At 48.4% G+C, this 23,864-nt stretch overlaps 1 protein-coding gene across 2 annotated transcripts in view; it reads left to right on the top strand.

Annotated features, from left to right (window-relative positions):
- The window catches only part of GMDS (GDP-mannose 4,6-dehydratase), a 636,593-nt gene extending 613,302 nt beyond the window's left edge, over positions 1–23,291 (top strand). Inside the window, exons 10-11 of one of the 2 annotated variants that reach the window (XM_059179107.1) lie at positions 22,456–22,524; positions 22,839–23,291. In XM_059179107.1, coding sequence (XP_059035090.1) covers positions 22,456–22,524; positions 22,839–22,901 — 132 coding nt within the window. In that variant the 3' untranslated portion in view covers positions 22,902–23,291. Of the gene's footprint in view, positions 1–18,849; positions 19,024–22,455; positions 22,525–22,838 lie in introns of those variants that run through there. The other variant, XM_059179106.1, reaches the window with a different exon arrangement.
- The last annotated feature ends 573 nt before the right edge of the window (positions 23,292–23,864 follow it).

The raw sequence follows: 23,864 nt of genomic DNA, 5'->3' as shown, positions 1-23,864 counted from the left end.
TGAGCACTAACTGTAGGCAGAATATGTGTCATTTGCTTGCAGTGTGGACAGTGTGGCAATAAGCCCCCCACATCTAGGATGTGGAGGACGGAGCTGTGTCAGTGGGAAGAGCGTAGAGCTGCCCGAGTCTGAAGGAAGACCAGGTCACTTAAGATCAGCAGCTCTGGGGAGAGGTGGCATCTAAGCTGGCTCCTGAGGAGTGGGTATGCTATGAGTAGGTCCAGATGGAAAGAAGGACATCCCAAGAAGAAGGAATAGCTTGTCCTTCCCACCCTGGCCTGAGAAGGTTTCTGTGACTCTGCAGGACTCAGCCCAGACACCCTCTCCTCTGCAAAACCTGTCTGTCCCGTGAAAGAATGCACACCCACCTCACCTCCCTTTTCTCCTCCACTGTCCCCATGAACAGCCCCAGTCACTAAGCTGCCATGATTGGCTTAGAGGCCTATCTCCCTGACCATTCTGTGCACAGCTAAAGGTACTGTGTTAGTATCGGTGACTGGAAGCTCAGCCACATGGATGCTTCCAGACTTTTCAGCCTACTAAGGACTATTTTTAAAAACAAACAAACAAACAAAAAAACCAACCCTGCTTAAATTCCTGTCCCTGTGTGCAAAAGGCAACACAGTGTTTCTTCTCCCAGCAGTTGTGTGAATTACCTGGCTTCAGGGCGTCTCCTGCTTCTGCTGGGCTCTCCATCCTTGTCTGAATCTCCTGCATCTGCCATTTCCCACATCACATAGCAAATAAGACGTTCTGTCATTTCAAGGATGTGGCAGATAAGGTATATCTTAATGAATAAAACAGTTTTAAAATCATCTATTGGACAGGCTGGTTCTCCCAAGTCTCTGGTCATTGTTCCCTATGGAGCACCAGTGCCCCCGGGAGAGGGGCCAAGAGCCTGTCCCTCTGGCACCTGCTCAGCTCCCCTACTAGGTCTTGTCACCTTTATGCAAAGTCTATTTTTTAAAAGACTTTATTTATTTATTTATTTAGAGAAAAAGAGCGAGACTGTGGGTGAGAGGCAGAGGGAGAGAGAATCTGAAGCAGACCCCACACCCAGTACAGAGCCTGACTCAGGGCTCAATCCCACAACCAGGAAATCATGACCTGAGCCAAACCAACAGTCGAATACTCAACTGACTAAGCCACCGAGGCGCCCCTGCAAAGTCCTTTCCTACTCAGCTCCCACCTGGCCAGGCCAGGGAAGAGGCAGGAGGCCTGACCTCCCATGTCCAAGGGAGCCATCAAGACCTGATTGGGAGGCAGGCTGATTGAGACCCACCAGCTCTCTTTGTCCTCGCTTGTGAATTAACCTTCCCTCTCCAGCCTCGAGGTGTTTAGCTGTGTACTTTCAGCATGCAGTACCCGGAATGTGATGATCAGCATGAGATTAATGCTTCTTCTTTGGATTTCTAGATTCAGAAAGGTGGGGGAGACCTGAGTATGTGTGTGCTTCCTGGTCAGTCCAACCTTTCCTGAATGTAGGGAGTAAAACTGGAAAAGTAGCTTGAGATCAAACTGTCAAAGATATTAGAAGTCAGAGGAAGAACTTGGATTTTACTTAGCAACTAATAAAACTTTCTAATTGAAGGAATGTCCCAAAGAGCTTCTGAAAGAATGAGCAGCATCCCAGGGAGATAAGGGACACTGGAGCCAGGCAGACACTGGTCTTTGAAGGGAGCGGGGACTGTCGCCATCCAAGTACATGGATCTGAAGGCTATGAAAGGAAAATCTGAGAGCAATATATTTGAAAATGATGTGGGCAAAGTAGAGGAAAAAAAAACTAAAGTTGACCAGAATTCTTAGTGGGGGAGGGGATGGTGATGGTTACAATGCAATAGGAATAGTGAAGGGAATACACTGACTTCATTTTAAGCATTCCTGTATCCATCCAACAGCTACTGAGTGCATCCTGCGTGCCAGCCACAGTGCTAGATCTTGAAGATAGAGATAAATGAGAAAGGCACATCCTGCCCCTCGTGGAGCTTACATTTTAGGGAGGCTGACAGTAGAACAATAAATTAATTGACAAAGTAATTACAAGCTGTGAAGACGGCCAGAAGGGACACTAAGAGGATGCCGTGATGGAAAGAAGCAGGGGAGAACTTCCAAAGGGGAGGGTCTGTGCTCAGGAGGCCATCCTGCATACTGCGTGGGTCCCTGCACATGGGCAAGGAACAATTTCTGCCCCCGTGGAACTTTCTTTCACCCAACTGGGGGAAAGAAGCTCAATGGCTAAAAGCAAAGGGCTGAGGAGTAAAGCAGGCCAGAAGCTGAAGCTCATCGCCCTCCACACCCAGCCAGCACTCTGTGATCTCAGGCAGGGTACTCTGTTCCCTCATCTGCAAACTGGAGATGATATCTAGCACCTAAAGTGACTGGGAGAATGAGGTGCTATAGTAGACGGAAACCGCAGAGTGAGTGTGCAGGAGTCGTGGCCGCGGAAAGAGTGGTGGCCCGAGGCACGGAGGCACGCTGGGGCACCGGCCGGTGCTGGGGGCCATGCCCACATGTGTGTGCAGGTCCTGGAGGCTTGCACCGACGCAGCAGTGGTACCGTGAAAACACACCGAGCGCGGGAGGCTCAAGTACAAGGCTCTGAGAAAAGCAGGAGCAAAGGGCAGTCTGTGAAAGGTCTTGAGCTGGTCGGGGAGTTCAGTGTAGCTGCTCTATGGCCCTTTTCTGGAAATTGAGAGAAGCAGAAGGCTTGGGGGCCATGTTGAGGGCAGAGTTGGAAGCCCGGCAGGGCGTGTCACGTTGCTAATTTAACAGTGTTGCTGACAGGCCACCAGTCACAGTCATAGTGTGCGTGCCCAGGTCTGAAGGGCACTCACGTGCATACCATAACTCACATGTTTCCTCAACACCCTCAAGGTGGGGTTGGGGGGGTCTCACCTGGCAGGGGAGGGTCTTCCTAGAGTTGGTCATGTCATCCTAGAGGCTACAGGCTAAGTGCTGGTGCTGTGGGCGTGGGCCTGCCAGGCCTGGCCTGCACAGCTGGAGGGTATCCAGGGAGCAGCTCAAGGTTGCCAGGGGAGCAGGGAAGAAATACAGAGTCAGGACCCAGCAGGATGCCTGCCATGGGGCTGGGCCTCGGGCTGGGAGGATAGGCATCCGGGGAAGCTGGGGGCTCAAGGGGCCTGTGAGTCCTGGGAGCCGGTCTGCTGAGGCAGAATCCGGATGTGGTCTTCTGGGATCGCTCACCTCCAGGGTGTTCTTCCTTGTGCTTTTCAGTGTTTCAAAGGGGCTTTTACAGGCTTCACTTGCCTCATTTAAGCAACTTGGGAGCCACTTGGTGATGGGAGTAATTAAAGCAAAAGAACCTCCCCGGGTAGGGCAGACATGGAAATGTCCAGCTGAACTGTGGACAGTCGGGCTGCAATTTAAGGAGAGTCCATTTTTCCTTATTATGCCTGTTGTGTACCCAGAAGTGGGCTGGGTCCCAGCGACACCAAACTGAGTAAGACCCCAAAATGCATATGGATCTGAGGAAGTGATCCTAGGACAGCTTCCCTTGGAAATTCTGATTCATTCAGCCTTGCTAAGGATCCCACCAACTCCTTTAAACAAAATCCACAAATTTGCTGAGGAACACTGATTTCGCTGAGGAAACCGAGATCAAGAAAGGTAGAGATCAAGAAAAGGAAAGAAAGTATCAGCTTGATCTGCCTGATGCCCACCTCCTCAGAAGACACCCCGAGGATGTAGCTGTGTCCACTCTTTCACGGCCAGAGGCCAGAGGCAGTGGTTGAAAGCCCCTGAGGAGTCCCCCCCCATAAGCAGCTATTCCAAAAGAGGAAAAAAATTAAATCGCAAAAAGAAAAGGAAAAGCTCCGAGTGAGGAGGGGTGTTACGTGAGGAGCAAAGGTAAGGGGATGCTTCTGGCTGGCTGCTCCTGGTGTGCACTGGGATCAGAGTCATCCTGCCCCGAGCACCACTGAGCCCCGTGACTTCCTGTAGGACTCAAGGGACAGCCCCTGCTGGGCCCCAGCTCCTCCCCGTCCTGACAGGCCTGGCACAGCTGGCACACAGACACTACCTGCAGGTCATGAGGCAGGTTCTATTAAGTCAAGATATTACACTGTGTTTCTACTCATGAGGATGAATAAACACACTTCATTAATAACTCGAGATTATGGTCACCGGAAACCCAGTTCTCCAGCCCAGAGCACGAGGCTAGGTTGGCCTTCACCTGAGGAGAGGGCGGTATTTTAAAGGTATAAAAGGAGAAATGTATTTTCTCCCCCTCACCGAACCAACCATTTCACACAGGCCAGAACAGTTACAGAACTGATGACAAGGAAATAAGCTGAAATGAGGCAGATTTCAGAGAAATGCAGCCTGCCACTGTCCGCCGGTGTCTACAGAACATGACCTCCACGCAGAGAGCACTGGACAAAAGGAGAGAGCAATGTGGGGTGCAGAGGGCCAGGGACGTCCCTTCTTAGCGGGTAACCAGCAAGAACGGGCAGGAAATCCCAAAGGGGCAGGTGGGGTCAGGGCCTTCTTTTGGGTGCTAAGGAACTTTCTAAGGTGTCTTGCATCATTTTGGGGGAAAAGATGTGTTGAGTTGCTAGGAGCTTTTCTAGTTCCCCTCCATGAGGGTAAGCCAGAGAAGTACAAGGAGCCCCCATGACATATATACAGTATTAAACAGAAGGTTGGCCAATATTGAAAAGCCTCTACTGTAAGTGGCTCCTTGAGAAGGAAAGGAGAGAGAAGAGTGTAGCAGAGAGAGAAGAGTGTAGCAGAGAGAGAAACCATTCGGGAGAAATGAGCTGGGAGCACCAGGCCCCCGAAGCGTGATGCTCTGAGTCTTCAGACCTGAGCTCATCTGCCAGGATGGCTAATGCGTCTTTTCCTCCTCTCCCCTCTGTGCCTCCTTGGATACTACGCCCTTGCCAGGGCTCCAGTCAGAGGGATGGTGGTGCAAGAAGCACTGAGTCACCCGATAAAGATCAAAGTGGCCGTTCAGGTTCTGCCACAGGCTCGAGTCAGGCACGGCTGTGAGCTGCCCTGACCATGGGGGAAGTGTCTCCCTCCTCTGAGAGGGAGAAAGTAAATCTTCTCTCCTAAAAGACCTCCTCTGTTCCATAACCCTGCGGCACCATCTGTGTGCTATTAATTGGCCTCCATTTATTTTTGCTAACTTGGTGACAGTGACTTAGGTTATCCCACAGAATCTTACAGTATTGGGTCTCACTCTACTCTTCCAGAAACTCCAGGGTGCCTACATGTAGAAGAGGACCCGAGTGAGCGAGGGATTCCTCTTGGGCTCTGGGCTTTGGAACTCCTCACAGAGTCTGTGTGTGCTGCTCTGGCCTCCATCCCTTTCCCCAGATGCCCCAAAATGGCTCCAATCTGATCACCAGCCCCTCGGTGGTCAACAGGTTCCCCAAGTGGATCCCTGAAGCCACCCCTAGGCAGAGGGTCTGATGAGTACCCAGATGAAGAAATATATCCAGGGATCTTTTTGACAAAGTTATCGATCCTTACATCCTGGATTCATTGCCACATGTAACAGCTTACCTCACCCCACCTCGGGGGTTTCTGACCAGCCAGCTCCTATCACCACAGGGCCCTAGCTTGAGCTGCTTCCCCCACTTGGACTGATGAATCTGGGTTGTCAGCCTAAGTCTCTCTGCCCCCAAGTCCCATGTGTTTTCACAGGGGTACGGTTTAAATAAATGAGGACAAGCAAGACAATGACAGGCTATGGGGAACTAACAGTCTGATGAGGTGTCGGCGGCGGAGTGCCGGGCAGCCACTTTGGAGAACCAGCTCCAAGGCCTGGCGTGGCCTCCAAGGCATCTGCTAGATGCCCTAGGCCCCGATGGAGCCTTCGTGTTACACACTGACAGTAGTCGCCATTTGTGGAGAGCCCGCCCAGCATCAGGCACTGTTCTAAGCACTTGCGGTATCTCCGATCTTTATTACATGCAGATAGAATGTAACAGGTTTAAAATTATAAAACTGAGGCTTGGGGAGTGAGTGACAGTCAGTACTGGTATTCCGCTGAGGCCCAGCTCTGCCCGTCATGCTAAACTAGCCCTCCCGACTGTGAACCTGGGGTCCACAGCCAGCACGAGGGGGGAATTCCACACCACGCTGCCCCAGCCATCCCAACCTGCAAGTCACAGAAGTTTCTGTAACCCCCTTGTGCGCTTCAGCTCCTGATCTGACACCTACACTGTCTTTACCTTTGCCCTTTGCTGTCCTCCGTCCCACTCATGGTTCACGATCCAGCTCAGGGAGCATTTACTCTGAAAAGATCTCTGAGAGCCTTGGTCCCTGAAGGGCTTCGGTCCCCTCTTCTGGCCCTTTGTGAGGGTAGCTCTTCCTGGTTCCAAAGGGACCATGTTAAGACGAGTCCTCCCATTACTGATTTATGCAGGTGCCTCAGGGACAGGCTTACCCCAGGGCACATTTAAGGCCACCACAATGCTCATTCTCCTCCCCTTTCTTGTCCCTCTTCAGGTCTCAACCCTGTGCCTCCTCTCTGTACTCATGTGGCTTCCCCTCTGTTCACATGCTCTGGCCCACTCTGTGCTGTGGCACGAACCAGATGATACGCCACGAATTCGCTAGTCTCTTACTACAGGATCTTGAGCCACTCAAAGGCCAGGTGATTATGGCTACTGAGTGTGTGGATGGCTGAATGTTGCCAGAATTATGTAAAAAAAAAAAAAAAAAATAGGCCAAAATATGCTTTTCAAATAGTAAAGCACTACACAGCTATTGTTTTGTGATAAATATTACTGTTGTTACTATCATCATGATGGTGATAATTAGACATCTCCCTCTTTCTGAGCTCTCACTGTCCAATCTCCAGAACTAAGTCCATCTGGATAAAGTCTTTAGATACACGTGTTCTCCAGATCCACTCCAGTAGCGATCTCTTTCACTACCCAGACCCTGAAACAGAAAAGGTATGCACCCTGAGGACTAGTTGTATTTCTGTTAGTCACGGTCATGGTGGTGGCATAAGTAAGACCAGACAACTCTTGTGAATTCTATGAGTTGAAGTCTTTTTTTAGAAAAGGGTATTCCGAGGGGGTCAGATCTGAGCAAAGTCCATTTGGAAGTTTCCCAAACTCACAGAACTCCCATGTCAGGTGTCCCTCACTGTTGCTTGTGGTCCTAGAAAGCCAACAGTACCTAGAAGATTCCACCCCAAAGCCTGGTTCTGCTGAGGAACGTCTATGAGAATCTCACAGCCCAGTAGTGGCAGGGGGACAGGGGGGGACAGATTGAAAAGAATCCTTCCACAGGCAAATTGCCCTCTGCTGCTTACAAAGTCCATGATCATGACCATTCCTTATGGTGCTTAATTAGCTGAGAGTTGTGTTTTCTAGATGACATTAACCATAGGAACCAAAACAGAATACTTTATCTTCAACCCTCTTATAAAACCTTCCACCACCACCCCCCACTGAAGAAGAACAATGAATTCACTTTTGCTGTAAACTCCACGGCTGCATTAAACTCCTTCACAGGGTGCCATTGAGAGCCATGTGCTTATGGCAAAGTGGTATCTGCTGGTATGCCCCCTTTTTGTTCTGACTTGGGTTTCCACTTCTGTTACCTGCTCTTTGTACAACCTACACAGGCAGTCTAACCAGCAGTTTCAGTATTTCTGGACCTCGATGGAGGGCAAGGATAGTCCCCTTCTGTTATGTCTTCAACAAGTTCTCCAGGGTGGGACTTTGTCCCCATCAAGGGCATCTGCTCGATGGGAATGCATGACTTGACAGATTGTTGTACACATCAGCTGTCAGCCCACTTACTAAATGGAGAAGAAGGGAGGGAGTTTAGAGAAATGGGCTAATTACCTGGGCTGGAGTCTGAGAGACTGGGCTTTGGATCCAGGCTCTACCATGAATGGACACTGGGCACGTCATTTCGCCTGCCAGAGCCTCCCTTCCCTTGTGGGGCACACAGGACTGCTAGAAGGTTTAACAGTGTGAGGTATGTAAAGTGCTTCTTGGTGCATAGCTCAGACAAGGGGCCCAATAAACAGATGCTTTTACTGCCGGCTCAGAGATCTCCCCAAGTCTCCCACCCCAAAGCTAGTCATGGGCACAGAGCCATTCTGAGTGAACAGCAGCCAGAGGCCCTCCACAGCTGAGTCCCGAAGGGCCAGGGCTGGGGAGTGGGGGCAGCCCCCGACCCACTGAAGAGGGCACCTCACGTAGGAGCCCCCTGAGCAGAGGCTTCCTGACCTGGTGGCACTCCATACGGCAGGCCATCTGGTGATGAGCTTCATCGGTGGGAAGTATATCCCCCACTTTCACCGTATTTATTTACTGTGTGAGCGCCGCAGTGACACGCACGGCTCTGGGCAATAAGATACTGCCAGTATGTGTTTTACAGCCACAAGAGAGCTGAAACACTCAGTCTGGCAGGCTCTGTAGGAGGCTCCCCAAATGTCCAGGGATGCTTATCTGGGGAGTGTTTGAAGCCCTAGTTCCCTCTGGGCCTCGGGTGCAGCACACCACTACCCAAAATCCTGCCTCCCTCCTCGGGTCACTTGCCTCTGAACCAGCACCCTCTGCGTGGAGCCTTCCAGCCCTGTGGGCACAGCATCCGTAGGCAGAGGTGCAACTGGGCTGCAGAGGCCTCTGCCATCTGACTGTGCACTGAGTCACCAGCTCCCCCACTGCCTGGCTATACCTGGAACCGTGCTGAGATTAAGCCAGACCAAGGCCTGCTAGAGCAGAACTCGAGAGCCACTGCTTCTGCTGCAGCCTCTGTGAGACAATGAGCCGTCGTTAGGCAAGGAGATGCCACACAGGATCCCTAAAGGTTGATGTAAGGAACGCAGCCCTGTGCAGGCACCAGCTATGCTAGCCCAGTAGCAAGCAGGGCCTTAGAAGGGACCTTGAAAATTCTTCCAGTCCCTCCCTTCCCTCATTGACAGATGAGGAAAGCTCAAGTGAAAGAACTCAGGTGACCGGACCAGAGCTAGGCCTCACCCCTGTGCTAGCTCCCACATCATCCTGGTTCCTATACAAAATCCTGGGACAATCAGGTTTGGGCAGGCCTTTCCAGTTCAGAAATCAAACTGAAGGAATTGACAGTGGTGGCGGTGAGGGCCGGGTGATGCGGCAGTAGGAAGCCCATTCTCAGGTGGATAGTGTGGGGGCGCGGGCTCTGAGCTCCTCCAAACTGGGGGCTCCTCCCTCCACCAAGCACCAACCTTCTGGGAACCTTCATGGGGCTCTGCGTAATGATGTTGAGTCTTTGATCCTATGAAGTCTCCGTACAACACAATTGAGGTGTCGCAGTAAAACAAAGTGAACATAACTTTGAACTGTGTCCCAGTCTTCATTTTTGCCAGACTTTCAACCCTGACTAGGCCCTTGTCAGTCCTAGCCCAATCTTTAGAACACCTCTCTTCCCCAAGGCTCAGGAATCCCAGGACCTTCTGTGTTGATGTCAATCTGCAAAGATAGGCCTACCTTCTATGCCAGTGAGCTTTTATAGACTTGATGTGGCCAGAATTCTAGAACCATCCAGTACTCTATCTTTGTCCCTCTTTCCTATGTTTATTTGCAGAGCACATCATGCACACCAAAGAAAATGAGGTTCCTGCTTGGTGCTTTTGTCAACTTACTGAGCAGGAGAAACAGCACAGAGATGTAAACATTCCTGGGAACAATTTCTTGTGGTCTGAGGAATTCACCCCTTGATTTTGGAGTGTGTCATCTCTATCATCACTTATTAGCTCCCTTAGATATTAAGAATGACACCACAGGGGACACTGCTCTGGAAATACTACATAGGAAAAAGTTCTGACTGCAGAGTTGTGTCCTGAAGGTGGTCTTAGGAAAGGGGAGAAGAGCAAGTCAACAGAAGCAGCAGAGGAAGCAGCAGCATTTGACATTGCTACCATGGCTGCAGGTTTGGTAGAAGAGTAGGATCTTGATATTTCCATAACCGAGAATTCCTCACATCTGGATAGAGCTGTTATTCCCAGAGCATTTTCACATACACTCTGGTGTTATTTTAGGCAAGCTGGCAGAGTGCGAACCAAACTCTCGTTTTATCTGTGGACATGAAAGCCCTGCTCCGCTGTGGCAGCCATGCAGCTCAGACGCGGGGCTTTGTCATGAAGGCTGCTCAGACTGCAAACAGGGCACCTGCCAAGGGTTACTGTGCAGAATGTCACACTTGGAGCCCCCACCAAAGCTTTCATCAAAGTCAACCTGATTATTTTCCACTGCATTTTCCTGAAAGGATGTTATGATTTTCTAGATGTTTGGTGGCTGGCGATAAATCAGGCTTTTATGATGTCATGTGAAAGGCCACCTCTCGGACTTCCTCCTGCCACAAGCCACAGATTAAAAGCGGACCATGTCGGTGGGGCCTAGTGGACACAGGGTGGCTTAACCCTTTCCTTACACATCCTAAGGCACAGCTGAAGCTAGGCCCTAGCTAGGGGTCATGGAAGAAGGTGAGCTGCCTTCCCTCTCCTTCCTTTCACACGAACACAGCTGGGGCCTGTGGAAACCGAGCTCCTTTCTCCGAGTTAACCAGACTTCCTCAGCTGAGAGGCTTTGGCATCAAATCAAGATCCAAAACAAGACAGTGTGTTCCATGGAATGATATAAGAGAACACAGGTAATTTTACAAAAGTAATCTTTTCAAAGAGTCTCTGTTTCATAATCACGAAAATGAGGGCTTTCTTCAAAAGGAGATAAAATCTAATGCTGGTGTTGTGATAAAAAGTTACACTCATACTTTGCTGGTAGCATTTGTAAATTCATATAATGTCTTTGAAAGCGATGGAAAGGTCCCCATTCAAGCCAAAATCCTAGGAGTTCCCTATAAATCCTCTTTCCTCCAAATCCAGTCCTTCGGTGAGTCTTCTCTCTGCTCGCCTCACATGCTCCCCTCTCTCGAGGCCTCTCCTCCTGAGGCAGCCCTGCTCCGGCCTAGCCTGGAGCCTGTAAAAACATCCAGTAGGGCATGTGCCCCTAGGGCCTGAGGCTTCTAGTGGCTCAGAACACAATCCAAATCTGTATTGTGCGTAGCTGGCTGATAAAGGACTATGCATTTTATTTATTTTTTTCAAGATTTTATTTATTATTTGACACAGAGAGACACAGCAAGAGAGGGAACACAAGCAGGGGAAGTGGGAGAGGGAGAAGCAGGCTTCCCGCCAAGCGGGGAGCCTATGTAGGTCTGGATCCCAGGACCGTGGGATCATGACTTAAGGCACTTAAAGACTGAGCCACCCAGGTGCCCCAGGACTAAGCATTTTAAAGCAAAGCCAAGTTCTTTCTACGTAGATGAGTGAACCTTTATGTACTTAGACTTTGGTAAAAAATTGAAAATTCCAGCATGTTTCAGTGCTGTGTCCCATTCTCTTGAGAACGAGTGGAGAAAAAGAAGGTGCCTTCCAAAAAGGGGAATTGGTAGGGACAGTTTCAGTCTGACCAGGATTCTGCTCACACAGGAGGAAGTGAAGGGTGGGGCACCATCTTCGCCGCCCTCCGGAGCTCAAACGTGTCCTCCTTCGGCCAGAAGAGGTCTGGCCCTTCTACTGCACAGGAGGCCAGGCTCCTGCCCTCTGGCCCCGGGAAGTCCCCTGGGCCCTGTGTCCTATAGGGCCAGCTGGGCAGAGTCCTGACTCCTGACTGCAGTAGCCTGGACCTAATCCCTTCAAGAGTGGCCAGATGTTTCTAGGCTGGGTGGCACAAACACATTAAAGAGTGGCGGCTCTGTTAGGGAGGGAAAGGGGTTGGAGCATGCCCGGCAAAAGTCCCTTAGCCACCCTTTTAAACATTTAGCTAAATGTCCCAAGCTCACTTGGAAAAATTACATTGGCATCTGAAAATCAGACTTCTGAACTAGTTGAGTTAGCCAGCTATATGATTGTGGTCGACCAGATGCAGATACTAGAGAGTCAAGTCTTGCAAAAACATGGCTTTGCTGGGAGAGGCCTGGGCCCCATGGGAGGAATTACCCAGCAGGCCAGGCATGGTCTGGCCTTTTTTTTTTTTTTTTTTTTACCTCTCCAACTTCTTTTTGGGCTCTGATTCCCTTCATTCAATTTGTCCAGACTCAGTGGCCTTCTCTCTGCCCCTCAGACCAGGGGTGTTGCTCCCTACCGTCCATGTACCTGTGGTGTCCCCGGGAGACCCACCTACCTCAGGACTTAATGGGACTGGCTTTTTCTTGTCATTCAAATCTTGGATCACATGTCACCTATTTGGGAAGGCCTTCTCCAGCCAGCCTTCCCACTCTTTATCCAGCTGGCTTCCTCTTCAGTCTTCGTCGAACACTCTCAGTAGCGGACATGGTCTTACTCACATCTCCTGTACTCTGGACTGTCTACCCTGACTGGAACATAAGCTCATGGCAAGGGCCTTGTCTTGTCCACAGCTACGTCCCAGCTCTAATACTGTAAACATTTGGCAAGAAACAATCAAGAGCATATGAAACATTTATAATAATTAGGGAAAAGTAGAATACAAAATCCTGCATACTCTGGTTACAATTATTCAAAAAATGATCTAAAAATAGAAGTCGGATTACATGCAAGGTTGAAGTAACATGAAAGCATGAAAGAAACACTATAAGACAACCCACTTGAAAAAATTACATTTTTTTTTCTTTATTTATCTGACAGAGATCACAAGTAGGCAGAGAGGCAGGCAGAGAGAGAGGAGGAAGCAGGCTCCCTGCAGCGCAGAGAGCCCGATGCGGGGCTCGATCCCAGGACCCTGGGATCATGACCTGAGCCGAAGGCAGAGGCTTAACCCACTGAGCCACCCAGGTGCCCCGAAAAAATTACATTTTTGAGCCGCCTGGGTAGATCAGTCAGTTGAACATCAGACTCTTGATTTTGGCTCAGAGTCATGAGATTGAACGCTGCTTTCGCCTCTACACAGCACAGGGGCTGCTTGAGATTCTCTGTCCTTCTCCCTCTGCCCCTCCCCCAATGTGCTCTTAATTAATTAATCAGATTTTTTTAAAAGATTTTATTTATTTATTTGACAGACAGAGATCACAAGCAGGCAGAGAGGCAGGCAGAGAGAGAAGAAGGGAAGCAGGCTCCCTGCTGAGCAGAGATTCCCGATTCGGGGCCTGATCCCAGGACCCTAGGATCATGACATTAGCCGAAGGCAGAGGTTTTAACCCACTGAGCCACCCAGGCGCCCTTAATCAAATCTTTCTTAAAAAGATTACATTTTCATCCATGATGTTACTATAAGAAATTAAAAGGATAGCTTTCCCTATACCTTAGTGATAAAAGCAACAATATTAGCCCTAACAGCGTTAAATAAATTAGAAATAGTACTAGCTACATTCCATATGTCATCTTGAATTCTCACAATCCTTCAAGATAGGTGATGCTTTCCCTATTTTACACCTGGTTTAAAATCTGAGGCTCAGAAACACTGAGAAACTTGCCCTCCAAGGTCACACAGCTATGGGGTTAAGCCATGATACCAAGCCAGGTTCTGTCCCTTGATATCTCTGTGTTGGTGGTGCTGCCAAAGAATCCTTTGTTCATGAGACCTAAGTTATATACAGTGACATGCACTTCACTATATATTTTGGTCCACTTTGACAAATAGATGCACTCATGTTTGCTCTGCTCCTATCATACAGAGAAGATCACCCACGAGTTTCTTCCCACACCTTCCCTGTTGCTCCTCTTTCCCCTGTAACCACTATCTAATATCTATCACCATCGATTAGCATGCTGATACCGGAATGTCATACGCATTGAATCATACTGTATCGACTCTTCTCCATTCATCTCTTTCATCTAGCTCTGGAGTAGGTTGATATTTCCATATGTTGATACAGTATTTATTCTTTAGAGACCTTTGTGCCACTCAATTAGTGCAGCATAAAGTATATTGCTCATGGTACTTTTAGGGAGAGTTTGTCCTACTGAGCATTGTGAGTGCTGGACTAAGAATCAGAAATCCTGGCTTTTTGTCCAGAACCCTACCACGAGATGGCTTTGTGACATTAAATCAAGTTATTTGTTTAAATGTCTCTATACACATGTTCAGATACAGGATTCTGTTCCTCTTATACATAAGAAAGACTGCCAGGTTACATATGCAGCAGCCTAGTAAGCTCTCTACTAACCATGATAATAGGAAACCAAACGAATGGATAGATAAAAATCATAGAAGGGTAAATAAAATATCTGTCTTAATGCACTTTTTTCCCCTGATGTCTCTCAAAACCCTTACTAACAAAGGTCCTCGTAGTTGTCTTAATTTCTCCTCAAATATGAAAGTCCTCAGAGAAACAAGGGAAAAACAAGAATTTGGATGTAGTGAGCTGCCTGGTTAGTCCTAGAGTTTCTTAACAAGTTACTGAGGGAATGACTGTTGGAAGGAATCTAGGGGTGTACATTTGAATGACTCTGCCATATAATTTTTATTTTGGTTGGGAGAAGGATGAATGGATGGATGGATGGATGAATTGAAAGAGGGAAGGAAAGATTACTGAAGGGAGTTTCTTGAATGTGAGTGGTGTGTGGTACAATATAAATTGAGAAAAACCCCAAAGGAAAAAAATCTATATTATGGAGGCATTCGTATTACTGGCCATATTCTTTGGCACTATTATTCAGAGGGAAGGCAGAGCCCTTTCTATGGGGTGGGGCGTATTTCCTATTACACTAAAAGGCAACAAGCTGATGGAAAATCACCTTCCCCTGGTGCCATCAGGGGTCTCCTGTGGCCCTAGTCAGCCTTCCTCGAGTGGCAAGGTGTCTCCTAGCCACAGGCAGGCTGAAGATAAGCTGTGGGACAGAGCTGGGCTTTAATCCCCACTGATACTTGGTATGGTGCTTTCATCGCTAGCAAACAGCCACCTGAAACAGATATAGGATCTCTTGAGTTGCATTTTGAATGTGATTGTCTGGAGATTTAATTAGCTGATGTGTGTAAAGTGCTTTGAGGGTAAAAAGTACTAAATGGCAAAAGCAAGGCCGCCTGCTTCTCGTGCTCCAGAGTGCCACTTGCCAATTAGGTCACCACAGTCTTTAATCGGTCCGCTTAAAGGTGCTTTATCTCCTTTCCTCGGGGTTTGTGTCACCTCCTACCAGCATGGGTAAATCTTCACACCCAAGATCCAGTTATTAAGAGCAACCAGTAATTTCCAGCGAAGATGGTGCTGGCTTTGAAGCCTGGAATGCTGAGGTCACTAACAATCTTATCTCCCTTTCATTAAGCGGCTCTGCATCACAACTGTGAGTCAGCCCCCCCCACCCCACCCCCATCAGCTGCTTAGAGTGAAGATCAGTGAAGAAATCAGAACCAAGAGGGCTCCAGTTACAGTACTTAATCTAGCTTTCCCTAGCTTGATACTCCTGTAAGCACTGGGGATCAAGACATAAAGCTAACAGCAACAGCAAAAATTAACTCTGAGATTACAAGTATAGGTGCAGAAGAGATACAAAAAGCCATAGGGCCTCATCAATGTGTGTGAGGCAAGACTGCATTCCCCAAATCGTACCGCTGGTTTTATTTAAAGCAACCGACTCATGAGTAGACAGCTCCCCCACAGCTATAAGGCACAGCTTCTAAAAAATGCTTTCCTTTGCTCAGCTCACTCAAAGCCTGATGGAACAGGACAGGCCGCACAGGCCCCCGGTGCCGGAGGGTGCAGATGGCCAGACAGTCGTTGGGACCGTGCTGAAAGGGCACCCTGCTCCCCTCCTGCGGCAGGAGAAGCTTGGCCTCAGCGTGGCATGAACTGTATGGAGCTGTGTGTCTGTTCCATGAAGGACAGAGGACCACTGTCCTCGTCTCTACATGTCTCAAGCATGTCTGCCTTAAGGGACTTCCTCCACAGCATTTTTTAAAACTATTTAAAAGGAAATTGGTGTGTTTAAGTCCTGTATTTCCTGCACACGATTGTGTTGTCAGTGTGTCTTCTAGAACCCTTTTTGCCTAATGACATTTCTCTTTTTATGCTAACCATATTTTTAGAGTACACGTAGAAAAGACGTGTCTATATGTCGGCTGCACTATGAATGCCATTAGTTGGATTCTCCCTTAATACAGTGAATACTTTCTTTTACCACCTTAGGCCGTACTGACATACAAGTGGACACCAAAGGGAGACAATGTTCTCATTTACTTTCCACGAGAGCTCTGCCATGCTCGGTACGCTTTTCCAGTAGTGTCTGGGACATACCCATGGACAGATCTATTTCTTTCCCTTGTTTAGTAGCTCCTGATAGCTCCTGATTCCGAATGACAAATGCTATCCATTGAAACTAAGTGGCCCCCAACCCAGAAAAATGGGATCAATGAGGGGGTCACAGGATCCTAGAGATGCCCTCAGGCACCAAGCAGGAGGTCACTGAAGTATACAGCCTGAGCCCTAAGTAACAGGCAGGGCTCACATGCCAGGCCACCAGTGGGGGTGACAGCGGTGATGATGTGAGGGCTCTGCCAGGCTTTCAGTCTAGGGTACATATGTGTCACCCTGTGCCAAGTGCCTCCCAGCAGCCTCCACCCGGGTAACTGAGGACAGGGACACAATGCAGGGCCTGCTCACACTGTTTTGCTCCCTTTGCCACTTTATCTCTACTGTCAGTACGCCTGTCGGAGCCAGTGCTGACTGACTCAATTTCCCTGAGGTTGAGCCCGAGCATTGTTTGGGGTCTGACGGCATTCTGTCAGCCCCTGCTGATGGACAGTCCCACTGAGTCCAGCTTCCTGAGCAGACGAGACAGCCTGCTGTTTTCTTCTTGTCTCTTATCACCCCTTGTCATTAAAGGAGAGGCCTGGCTTCAACTTCAATTTGTGCTGATATACAGCAGTAAAAGGGAAGAGAGGGGGAAACGTTTGTTACCGTTATTAAGGCCGTTGCCTTTCTTACTGCTGCGAGATTCATTCCCTGTCCGGAAGGGTTTCAATCAAATGATATATTTGTGAGCACGTAAGAGTTTAAACTGCCTGGTAAGAGACATACTATATTGCGAACTTTCTGGGGGAACTCTTTGGTTTCTTTTTTTCCCCCCATTCTTACCGACTCCCAGCTGCTCGTCTTGAATCTTAACTGGGATATTCTGTGCAACTTTAAAGCTTTTTCCATTTTACTGAAGTTTGTTTTGTTTTGTTTTGCTTTTAGTATTTCTTTCTAAAAAGAAGCCTTTCCCCCAAGAGTAAAGTTTTCCTGCTCACTCCACATTAGCATAAAGTTAGATCAAGAACCAAATTTGTTTCATTCTTTTATTCCCTTGGAACCTGAGCTATTCCTCAATTTTGCTTTTTTTTTTTTTTTTTTTTTTTGAAAAGTAGAAGGAAAGAAATGAATACCCAGTGTTACTCACATTTCCATATTTTAAATTCTTGAAGACGTCTAACCAGGGCTTTCACCCGTCTTAGTTTTCCTTATTAACATCCCCTGTCCATACATCTTCTCCTTATTTATAGCACTCAAGAGTCAGTTTATTTCAATATGCACATTAGAAATTTAACAACATCCTGCCAAAAGAGCTCACACTTTCAAAATGTTTCTCCACCTAAACAGATGTCCTTTGCAAACCTTACAGCTGACCTGTTGAGAAACATGGTATCCAACACATAATTTGAAATAAATATTAAAATTTTCCCAATGCAACCACAGTGAAAGGGGGGAGAGAAAGAACATGACTCTGTGAACTTTGAAAAATTATCCTGTGTGATCAATCTATTTAATAGCATTCCCCACAGAGATTTTAGGGAAGATGGGTGGGTGTTAAAGGCATTTAATGTGTTAAATAATGATCAAAATTAAAAAAAGATTGCGGGGAGTGAGAGGAAAGAAAACTAAGCAGTGTAATTTAAAGATGTGTTGTTATCTTGATCAAGATTTTTAAAAAGGCACCCAGGAGATTTGAGGAAAGGGAACTATAGTTATAGTAGAAGATAATGGCACAGCATGGTCTCTACTTTTCTGGATTTTATGTTAACTACTGTGGGCTCAGGAACTGGCTTAATGACTTTTCCAGGATTTGGTCTGGCCCTTTATCAGTTCACTATAACAAGAACATAAGCCAGGAAAGCCTGAAAAATTGCTGCAGCAAAACATGCCCTCCTACCGTGCTGCTGTTTGCAACTCGGACCATTGGCATTGGGCCTGTCGGGTTTATGCCTAGACAGAGCCACTGTCAGAGGACAGCTCCGAAAGGTCTGACGAGTCAACGGTAGTCAGGGAGTCCGAGAAAAATTAAGGGGGCTCCAGGCATCTGGACATGCACGTTCTCTTTGCTCATGCTGTTTTGCTGCTGTAAAATGCTCAGCTAAACCTAATTGAATTTGACAATAATAAATCACATGTTGAAACTGTATAGCTCACCTAAGGAATAGCAATGGAAACAGTGAAGACACCAGAAGCCAGAGTTCAGGAAATGTCATATTCACATAGAAATGCTTTAAATTTTTCCCAGAGCTTTATTGTCTCTTTTTTAAAAGAAAAGTTCCAGACCACCCAGTGCACAAAGTCCATTTTGGAAACTTAACATAAAATCTTCTCTTTAATCAGTTCTTGCTCCTGTTGTCACACTATGACTTCGAGCCTATAAATAAAGAAGGAACTGAACTGTCAAAAAAAGAAGAAAAGAACAAAATAGATGAATCATTCTTCTCTCTCGTCCTCGGGAGCTGATCACGCCCTAGTGGAAAGGGTTTGTGAAATGTAAAAGGAAACTATATTGTGACCTTATCTGCCCCCCTCCATTGCTCCACACAGTCCTGTGAGCCGAGCAGTTAATTCCTGATGTCCTTGTAAGAATCTAGCTTCCACAGTCCCTTTTCTCTTCATGCTGGCGGAAGCTTTATTTAAAGAAGTGTTCCTATGTCCGTGCTGTCATTCCAGAGTCCTGTGTACTCCCGTGCCACACTTTCCCCACACCACCCTGGAAGTTCGTCGGTCCTGTGTCCCCAAACCCTGCAGCCTGAACAATTTACTGTCTCTTTCCTCGAAAGGACACGACAGAAAGAAGTAAGAAAGTCCTTCAGGAGAAGCAAAGTGTAAAATAAGCGGGGATGTCCCTAATCTTTCCCTTGAAGTTGACTGGAGCACAGGCACACGGACTAGTCTCGATGTTAGCTCAGTAGCAGCTGGCGTAGAGAGCTGCTGCTTTGTTTTGATGGAACCTCATCCTTTTCCTTCACAAGGTCTCTTGGTCTAATTAAATTTCAGGGAGACAGAGCCTTGGCAGAAGGTTAAAGTAAGCTGCTAGACTGGAATGTAGGAGTTGGGCTCAAAACTAAATTGGGAAGTTTAACTGGGTGCGTCTCTGGTTTCAATGAAATACTTTTACAGTGTATGGTAGCAAGGTCTGTTTCGAAGCTTTTGAAAACCATTTTTCTTTTTCCTTAATTGTAGTTCCCTAGTTGTTTTTATATTATGAGCTACTTGTAGAAAAATACAGGAAACATAATTACAATACAAAGCTCCCTTTCCCAAGCCTACTGAGATCACTTGAAGCCAAACTGGGTTTTAGGGTTTTGCTAACTGTAAGTTCAGAGCCATGAATTGCATCCTATGCAATGCTGGTTGATTTACAGCAAGTGTTGTGTGATTAAACAATAACCATGTTTCTTTGAGCTGTGCAACTGCTATGGAATTGGGGGAGGGCTGTGTTGCTTCATGATGCCACATTGCACAGCTCTTCGGGGAAGAAGAATGAGTATCTCTGTGTGACTCTTATAGTAAAATAGAGAAGTATTGTGGAAGTATATACAACTTTATTTAGGGAAAGGAAAGAGAAGTAAATGAATTTGTTTTTCCACTTCTATATCCAGCTCCATGCAAAGTTAATTGCTACTTATTAATTTTTGTATCCTACTTTTCCTGAAGAACCTGCATATGGACTGTTTGGAGCAGCAGAAATAACTTGTTTTACTATTATTAACACCCTGGAGAGGAAATCAATACTTCAGTGTATTGTGAAATGCAAAGCCTTTGGGAGTTTGATTTATTCAAGCCTAAAAAGTAATGATGGATGATGGAGAATGAGGGCCATTGACTGTACTCTCCTAGGGAATGACTCCAAGCATACAGTACAGGAGCCCCCCTCGATTCGAGGTGGGTCCATCCCAAGCCCCACCTCCAGTGGATGTCTGAAACTAGGATAGCACCCAACCCTATATACACTATGTCTCTTCCTATACTACATGCCTGTGATAAAGTTTAATTCATAAATTGGGCACATAAGAGATGAACAACAATGACTAATAATAAAATGGAACAATTATAACCGTATGCCATAATAAAAGTTATGTGAATTGGTGTCGCTCTCTCAAAATACCTTACTATACTGTACTTACCCTTTTTCTTGTGGTGATGTGAGATGACAAAATACCTAGTCACGAGAGGGAGGGAGGTGCGTGAGGCAGGCATAGGGTTAGACTACTGCTGACCTTCTGACTGGTTGCCTGCTCCGAACCCAGCTGAGCGTGGGTAACTGGAACCTCAGGAAGTGACAGTGAGAAGAAGGCAGGACTACTGTTCCTTCAGAAGTAGCACCCAGACACCCTTTGATATGGAAGTCTTAGCAGTGAAGGTGGGCACCCGGGTCCTGCCCAGCCCCTGGTGGCCTTTCCCAGCATAAATGCCGTATGCCTGCCACCTTTCAGGGAATCCGAAGAAAATCCCTGGGGCAGGCTTCGTTGTAGTTTCATTATCTGTTCCTTTCGCTCGATGTAACCGGTTTTAGGTCATTCCTTAATATGGTGTGTAACTAGAATAGCTTCTCGATGGGGTACTTGGGCTGGCTGTCCTACTGCCTTCACATCCTTCCGTTGTAAGGACTCAGCTTGTGTACTATTTGATGAATACATTCCTACAGGGAAAAGCTAAATGTTTATCTCACCCCCCCCCAAATGGTCGGCTTCAAAGTTATGTGTCTTTCCTTTTTTTCCTTCCTTTCTTCTTTCCTTCCTCCCTCTCTCCCTCCTTTCCTCCCTCCCTTTCTTTTTTTCAAGTCATCCTGAAATTCTCATCCCAATTTTCTTCTAAATCAGTCTTCAGCGACCTGTAATAAGAAATGGGTGAGTGAGGGCTGAGGTGCAGGATTAATGTTCTCCTGTAGCTTTTCTTTTAGACAGTTTCCTTCTTAAGGAAGTCTCTGAAATGGATGGAAACTCTCCTAAAAGCGGTTCCATGCCTGCCCAGCTGAGCAGGGCAGACTCTACCTGAGTCATTGGCTACACACACACACACACACACACACACAGCCCAGCTGAGCAGGGCAGACTCTACCTGAGTCATTGGCTATACACACACACACACACACACACACACACACACACACACACATATATATATATATATATATATATATATACATACATACATACATACATACATACATATACATATAGACAAAGGCCCTGTCAGATAGGATGAGAAAGTCAAGGATCAAGCAAATGACAGCTTGAGCTTCCTGAACAGGAGCTGGAGGTTCGTTTAAAAATTAACTTGATCTTCCATCAGAGTAGTTAGGGAACACTGGGCAGAAGACTGAGTGCTACCGAGCTGAAGAAGCCGCAGGGTGCTTGCTCTCTGGAGCCGTATTTTCAAACTGCTAGTTGCAACGGATTAGTGGATCTTGAGGTGAATGAAGTAAGTGGGCCGAGATCACTATTTTCTAAGGAAGGGGATAGAACAGAACAGAATGGAAAATACGGTGTATCTTGCCCCTGGACAGAAAGGGCGAGGATCCGTTTGTGAAGCTTCAGTTTCGTTTTATGCGCCTGTGCGTGTGCTGGACGGCAGTTGTGAACCGCCCGCGGGTCGGGGAAGCTCTAAACCAAGCCCGGAAAGAACTGCTCTGCGGGCCCAGAGTTAGCCAGGGCTCCGTTAGGGGGCACCCAGCTCCCCGCCGCGGAGGGCCGGGTCAGCCAGCCCTGCGCGCCTGCCCGCTGCGGGCCGGCACCGCCGCGCCGCGGAGCCTGGGGGAGAGTCGGAGCGCAGCGGCGTCGGGCCCCCGGCCGCCCGCCCTGCCGTGGGAGAGGAACGCGGCGGCGGCGCGGCGCGCGGGGGCGACCGGGGACGTCTGCTCATTTACTCCTCTCCTTGCCTGAGAAGTGCAGTAATTCGAAACAGTTCTCACAGTAGCGTCCCTGACAACTTAATGTTTAAAAAAAAAAAAAAAAAAAAAAAAAGTCATTAAGCGTCCATGGGACGCGTCGGAGGGGAGGGGTGGACAGGAGGAGGTGGCTGTGAGCTGGGGACGGCACCGCTGTCACGATCCTCACGGGTCTGTGCGGCGCATTCTTAAACGCGACCTTCGCAAGATTTACGGCTGGGGAGCTGCACTGAGCGTGCCCGGCGGGGACCGAAAAGAGGGAAACGGGGAGACCTGTGCCTCAAGAGTTCGCCCACTGACAGCAGCGGGAGGGTGGGGGGCTCCCTGCGACTCGGGCCCCGGCCGCCCCCGACCCACATCAGCTTTATCTTTCCCTCCCCCCGCAGGACTTTCTGCAAGGAGATTGCACCAAAGCGAAACAGAAGCTGAGCTGGAAACCCCGGGTCGCTTTTGATGTAAGTGCCTTTCTTTACGGGTGGTGGACTCCGCTGGCCCGCTCGCTGCCGGGCTGGGCCGAAGCGGGCCCAGCGGGAGGGGCGGCCCGCCCGGCGAGGCAGCGAGGCGCCCGGAGCAGCAGCGCTCCGAGCCCGTTTGGCGCCCGAGGTGCCCCAGGCCTGGAGGGCTAGAAAAGGGGGCGGGTGGAGGCGGGTAGGGTGGAGGGAGGGTGGCGGAGGCCTCTCTGGGCGCGCCACAGGGGGTGGGGGTGTCACCCGGAGAGAGTGGCAGAAACTCCTCCCTCACCGCCCACCCTCTGTGTCTCGGGTCCCAGGAGCTGGTGAGGGAGATGGTGGACGCCGACGTGGAGCTCATGAGAAACAACCCCAACGCCTGAGCGCGGCCGCGGCCGCGGACGCCCGCGCCGCCCCTGCCGGCCTGTGGTGGGTCCCCGCTTGGAATCAGCTGGTGCGGGGCCGCAGGTGTGAACCCGGGAGGGGCGCGAGAATCCCGCGGGTTCCCTGCTGACCCTCGCGGCCACTGCGCCTTGTCCCCGCCGTTAGGATCCCGGGCCGCAGAGGTTTGTAGCAGCCGGGACGTGGCACTTCGGGGTTCGGCCCAATTTCCTTTTGTCGAGGCCTCTTCTGAATGGTTTTGTGAAATCAACAAGATGTTTTAATCACACGTTCACTGTACTTGAAATTATGTCATTAGACAACTGAAATTGTGGGGCTTTCAAATCGTTTTCATCTTTTCTTATTAAAAATGGCCTTTCTATGAACTAGCATTCGCAGAGTCGATGTCGGTGTTTTTCCCGAGGTATAAAAGCAGCTATAAGAGCCCCCAAACAAAAATACCCAAATTTTTGCCTTGGAGTGAAATAGCTTCCTTTAGGCCTCCCTCCCTTTTGAGAGAGCCCCTGCGGGTAGACCCCGGCTGCGCCTGAGCCTGCCTTTTGCCTGAGCCTTCTCCTAAGTCCCTGCCTGGGACATTTCTTTCCCCCTTTTGGTGACAATAAGCCACTCTATCCAGCGGATCTGGAAACCCAGTTCCTGAAGAAAGGAGGCATTCACACCCCCTCCGGTCTCTGCTGACTATAATTAGAACCCACGGGGCTCCCACCATCTCAAAAGAAGTCTTGAGAAATAGAGGGGGGCCAGAAGAAGAAACTTGAAGGTAAGTAAATATTGTTGGAACATTCCATGCCAAAGCCCCTGAGTTACCCAGAGGTCTCTGAGCCCATGCCTTTCCTTGTGGTCTAGAATCTTTCACACAATACTTACTTCCAACCACTGCTCAGTGTTAGATCACTTTTAAAAATATCTAATTTTGATTTAATCATTTAACCAATTTATATGAA

This window comes from Mustela lutreola, chromosome 6 (genome assembly GCF_030435805.1).
Source record: "Mustela lutreola isolate mMusLut2 chromosome 6, mMusLut2.pri, whole genome shotgun sequence".
Taxonomy (NCBI): Eukaryota; Metazoa; Chordata; class Mammalia; order Carnivora; family Mustelidae; genus Mustela; species Mustela lutreola.
Note: the sequence above shows the minus strand (reverse complement) of the source record. Positions and strands in the feature narration are given on the sequence as shown.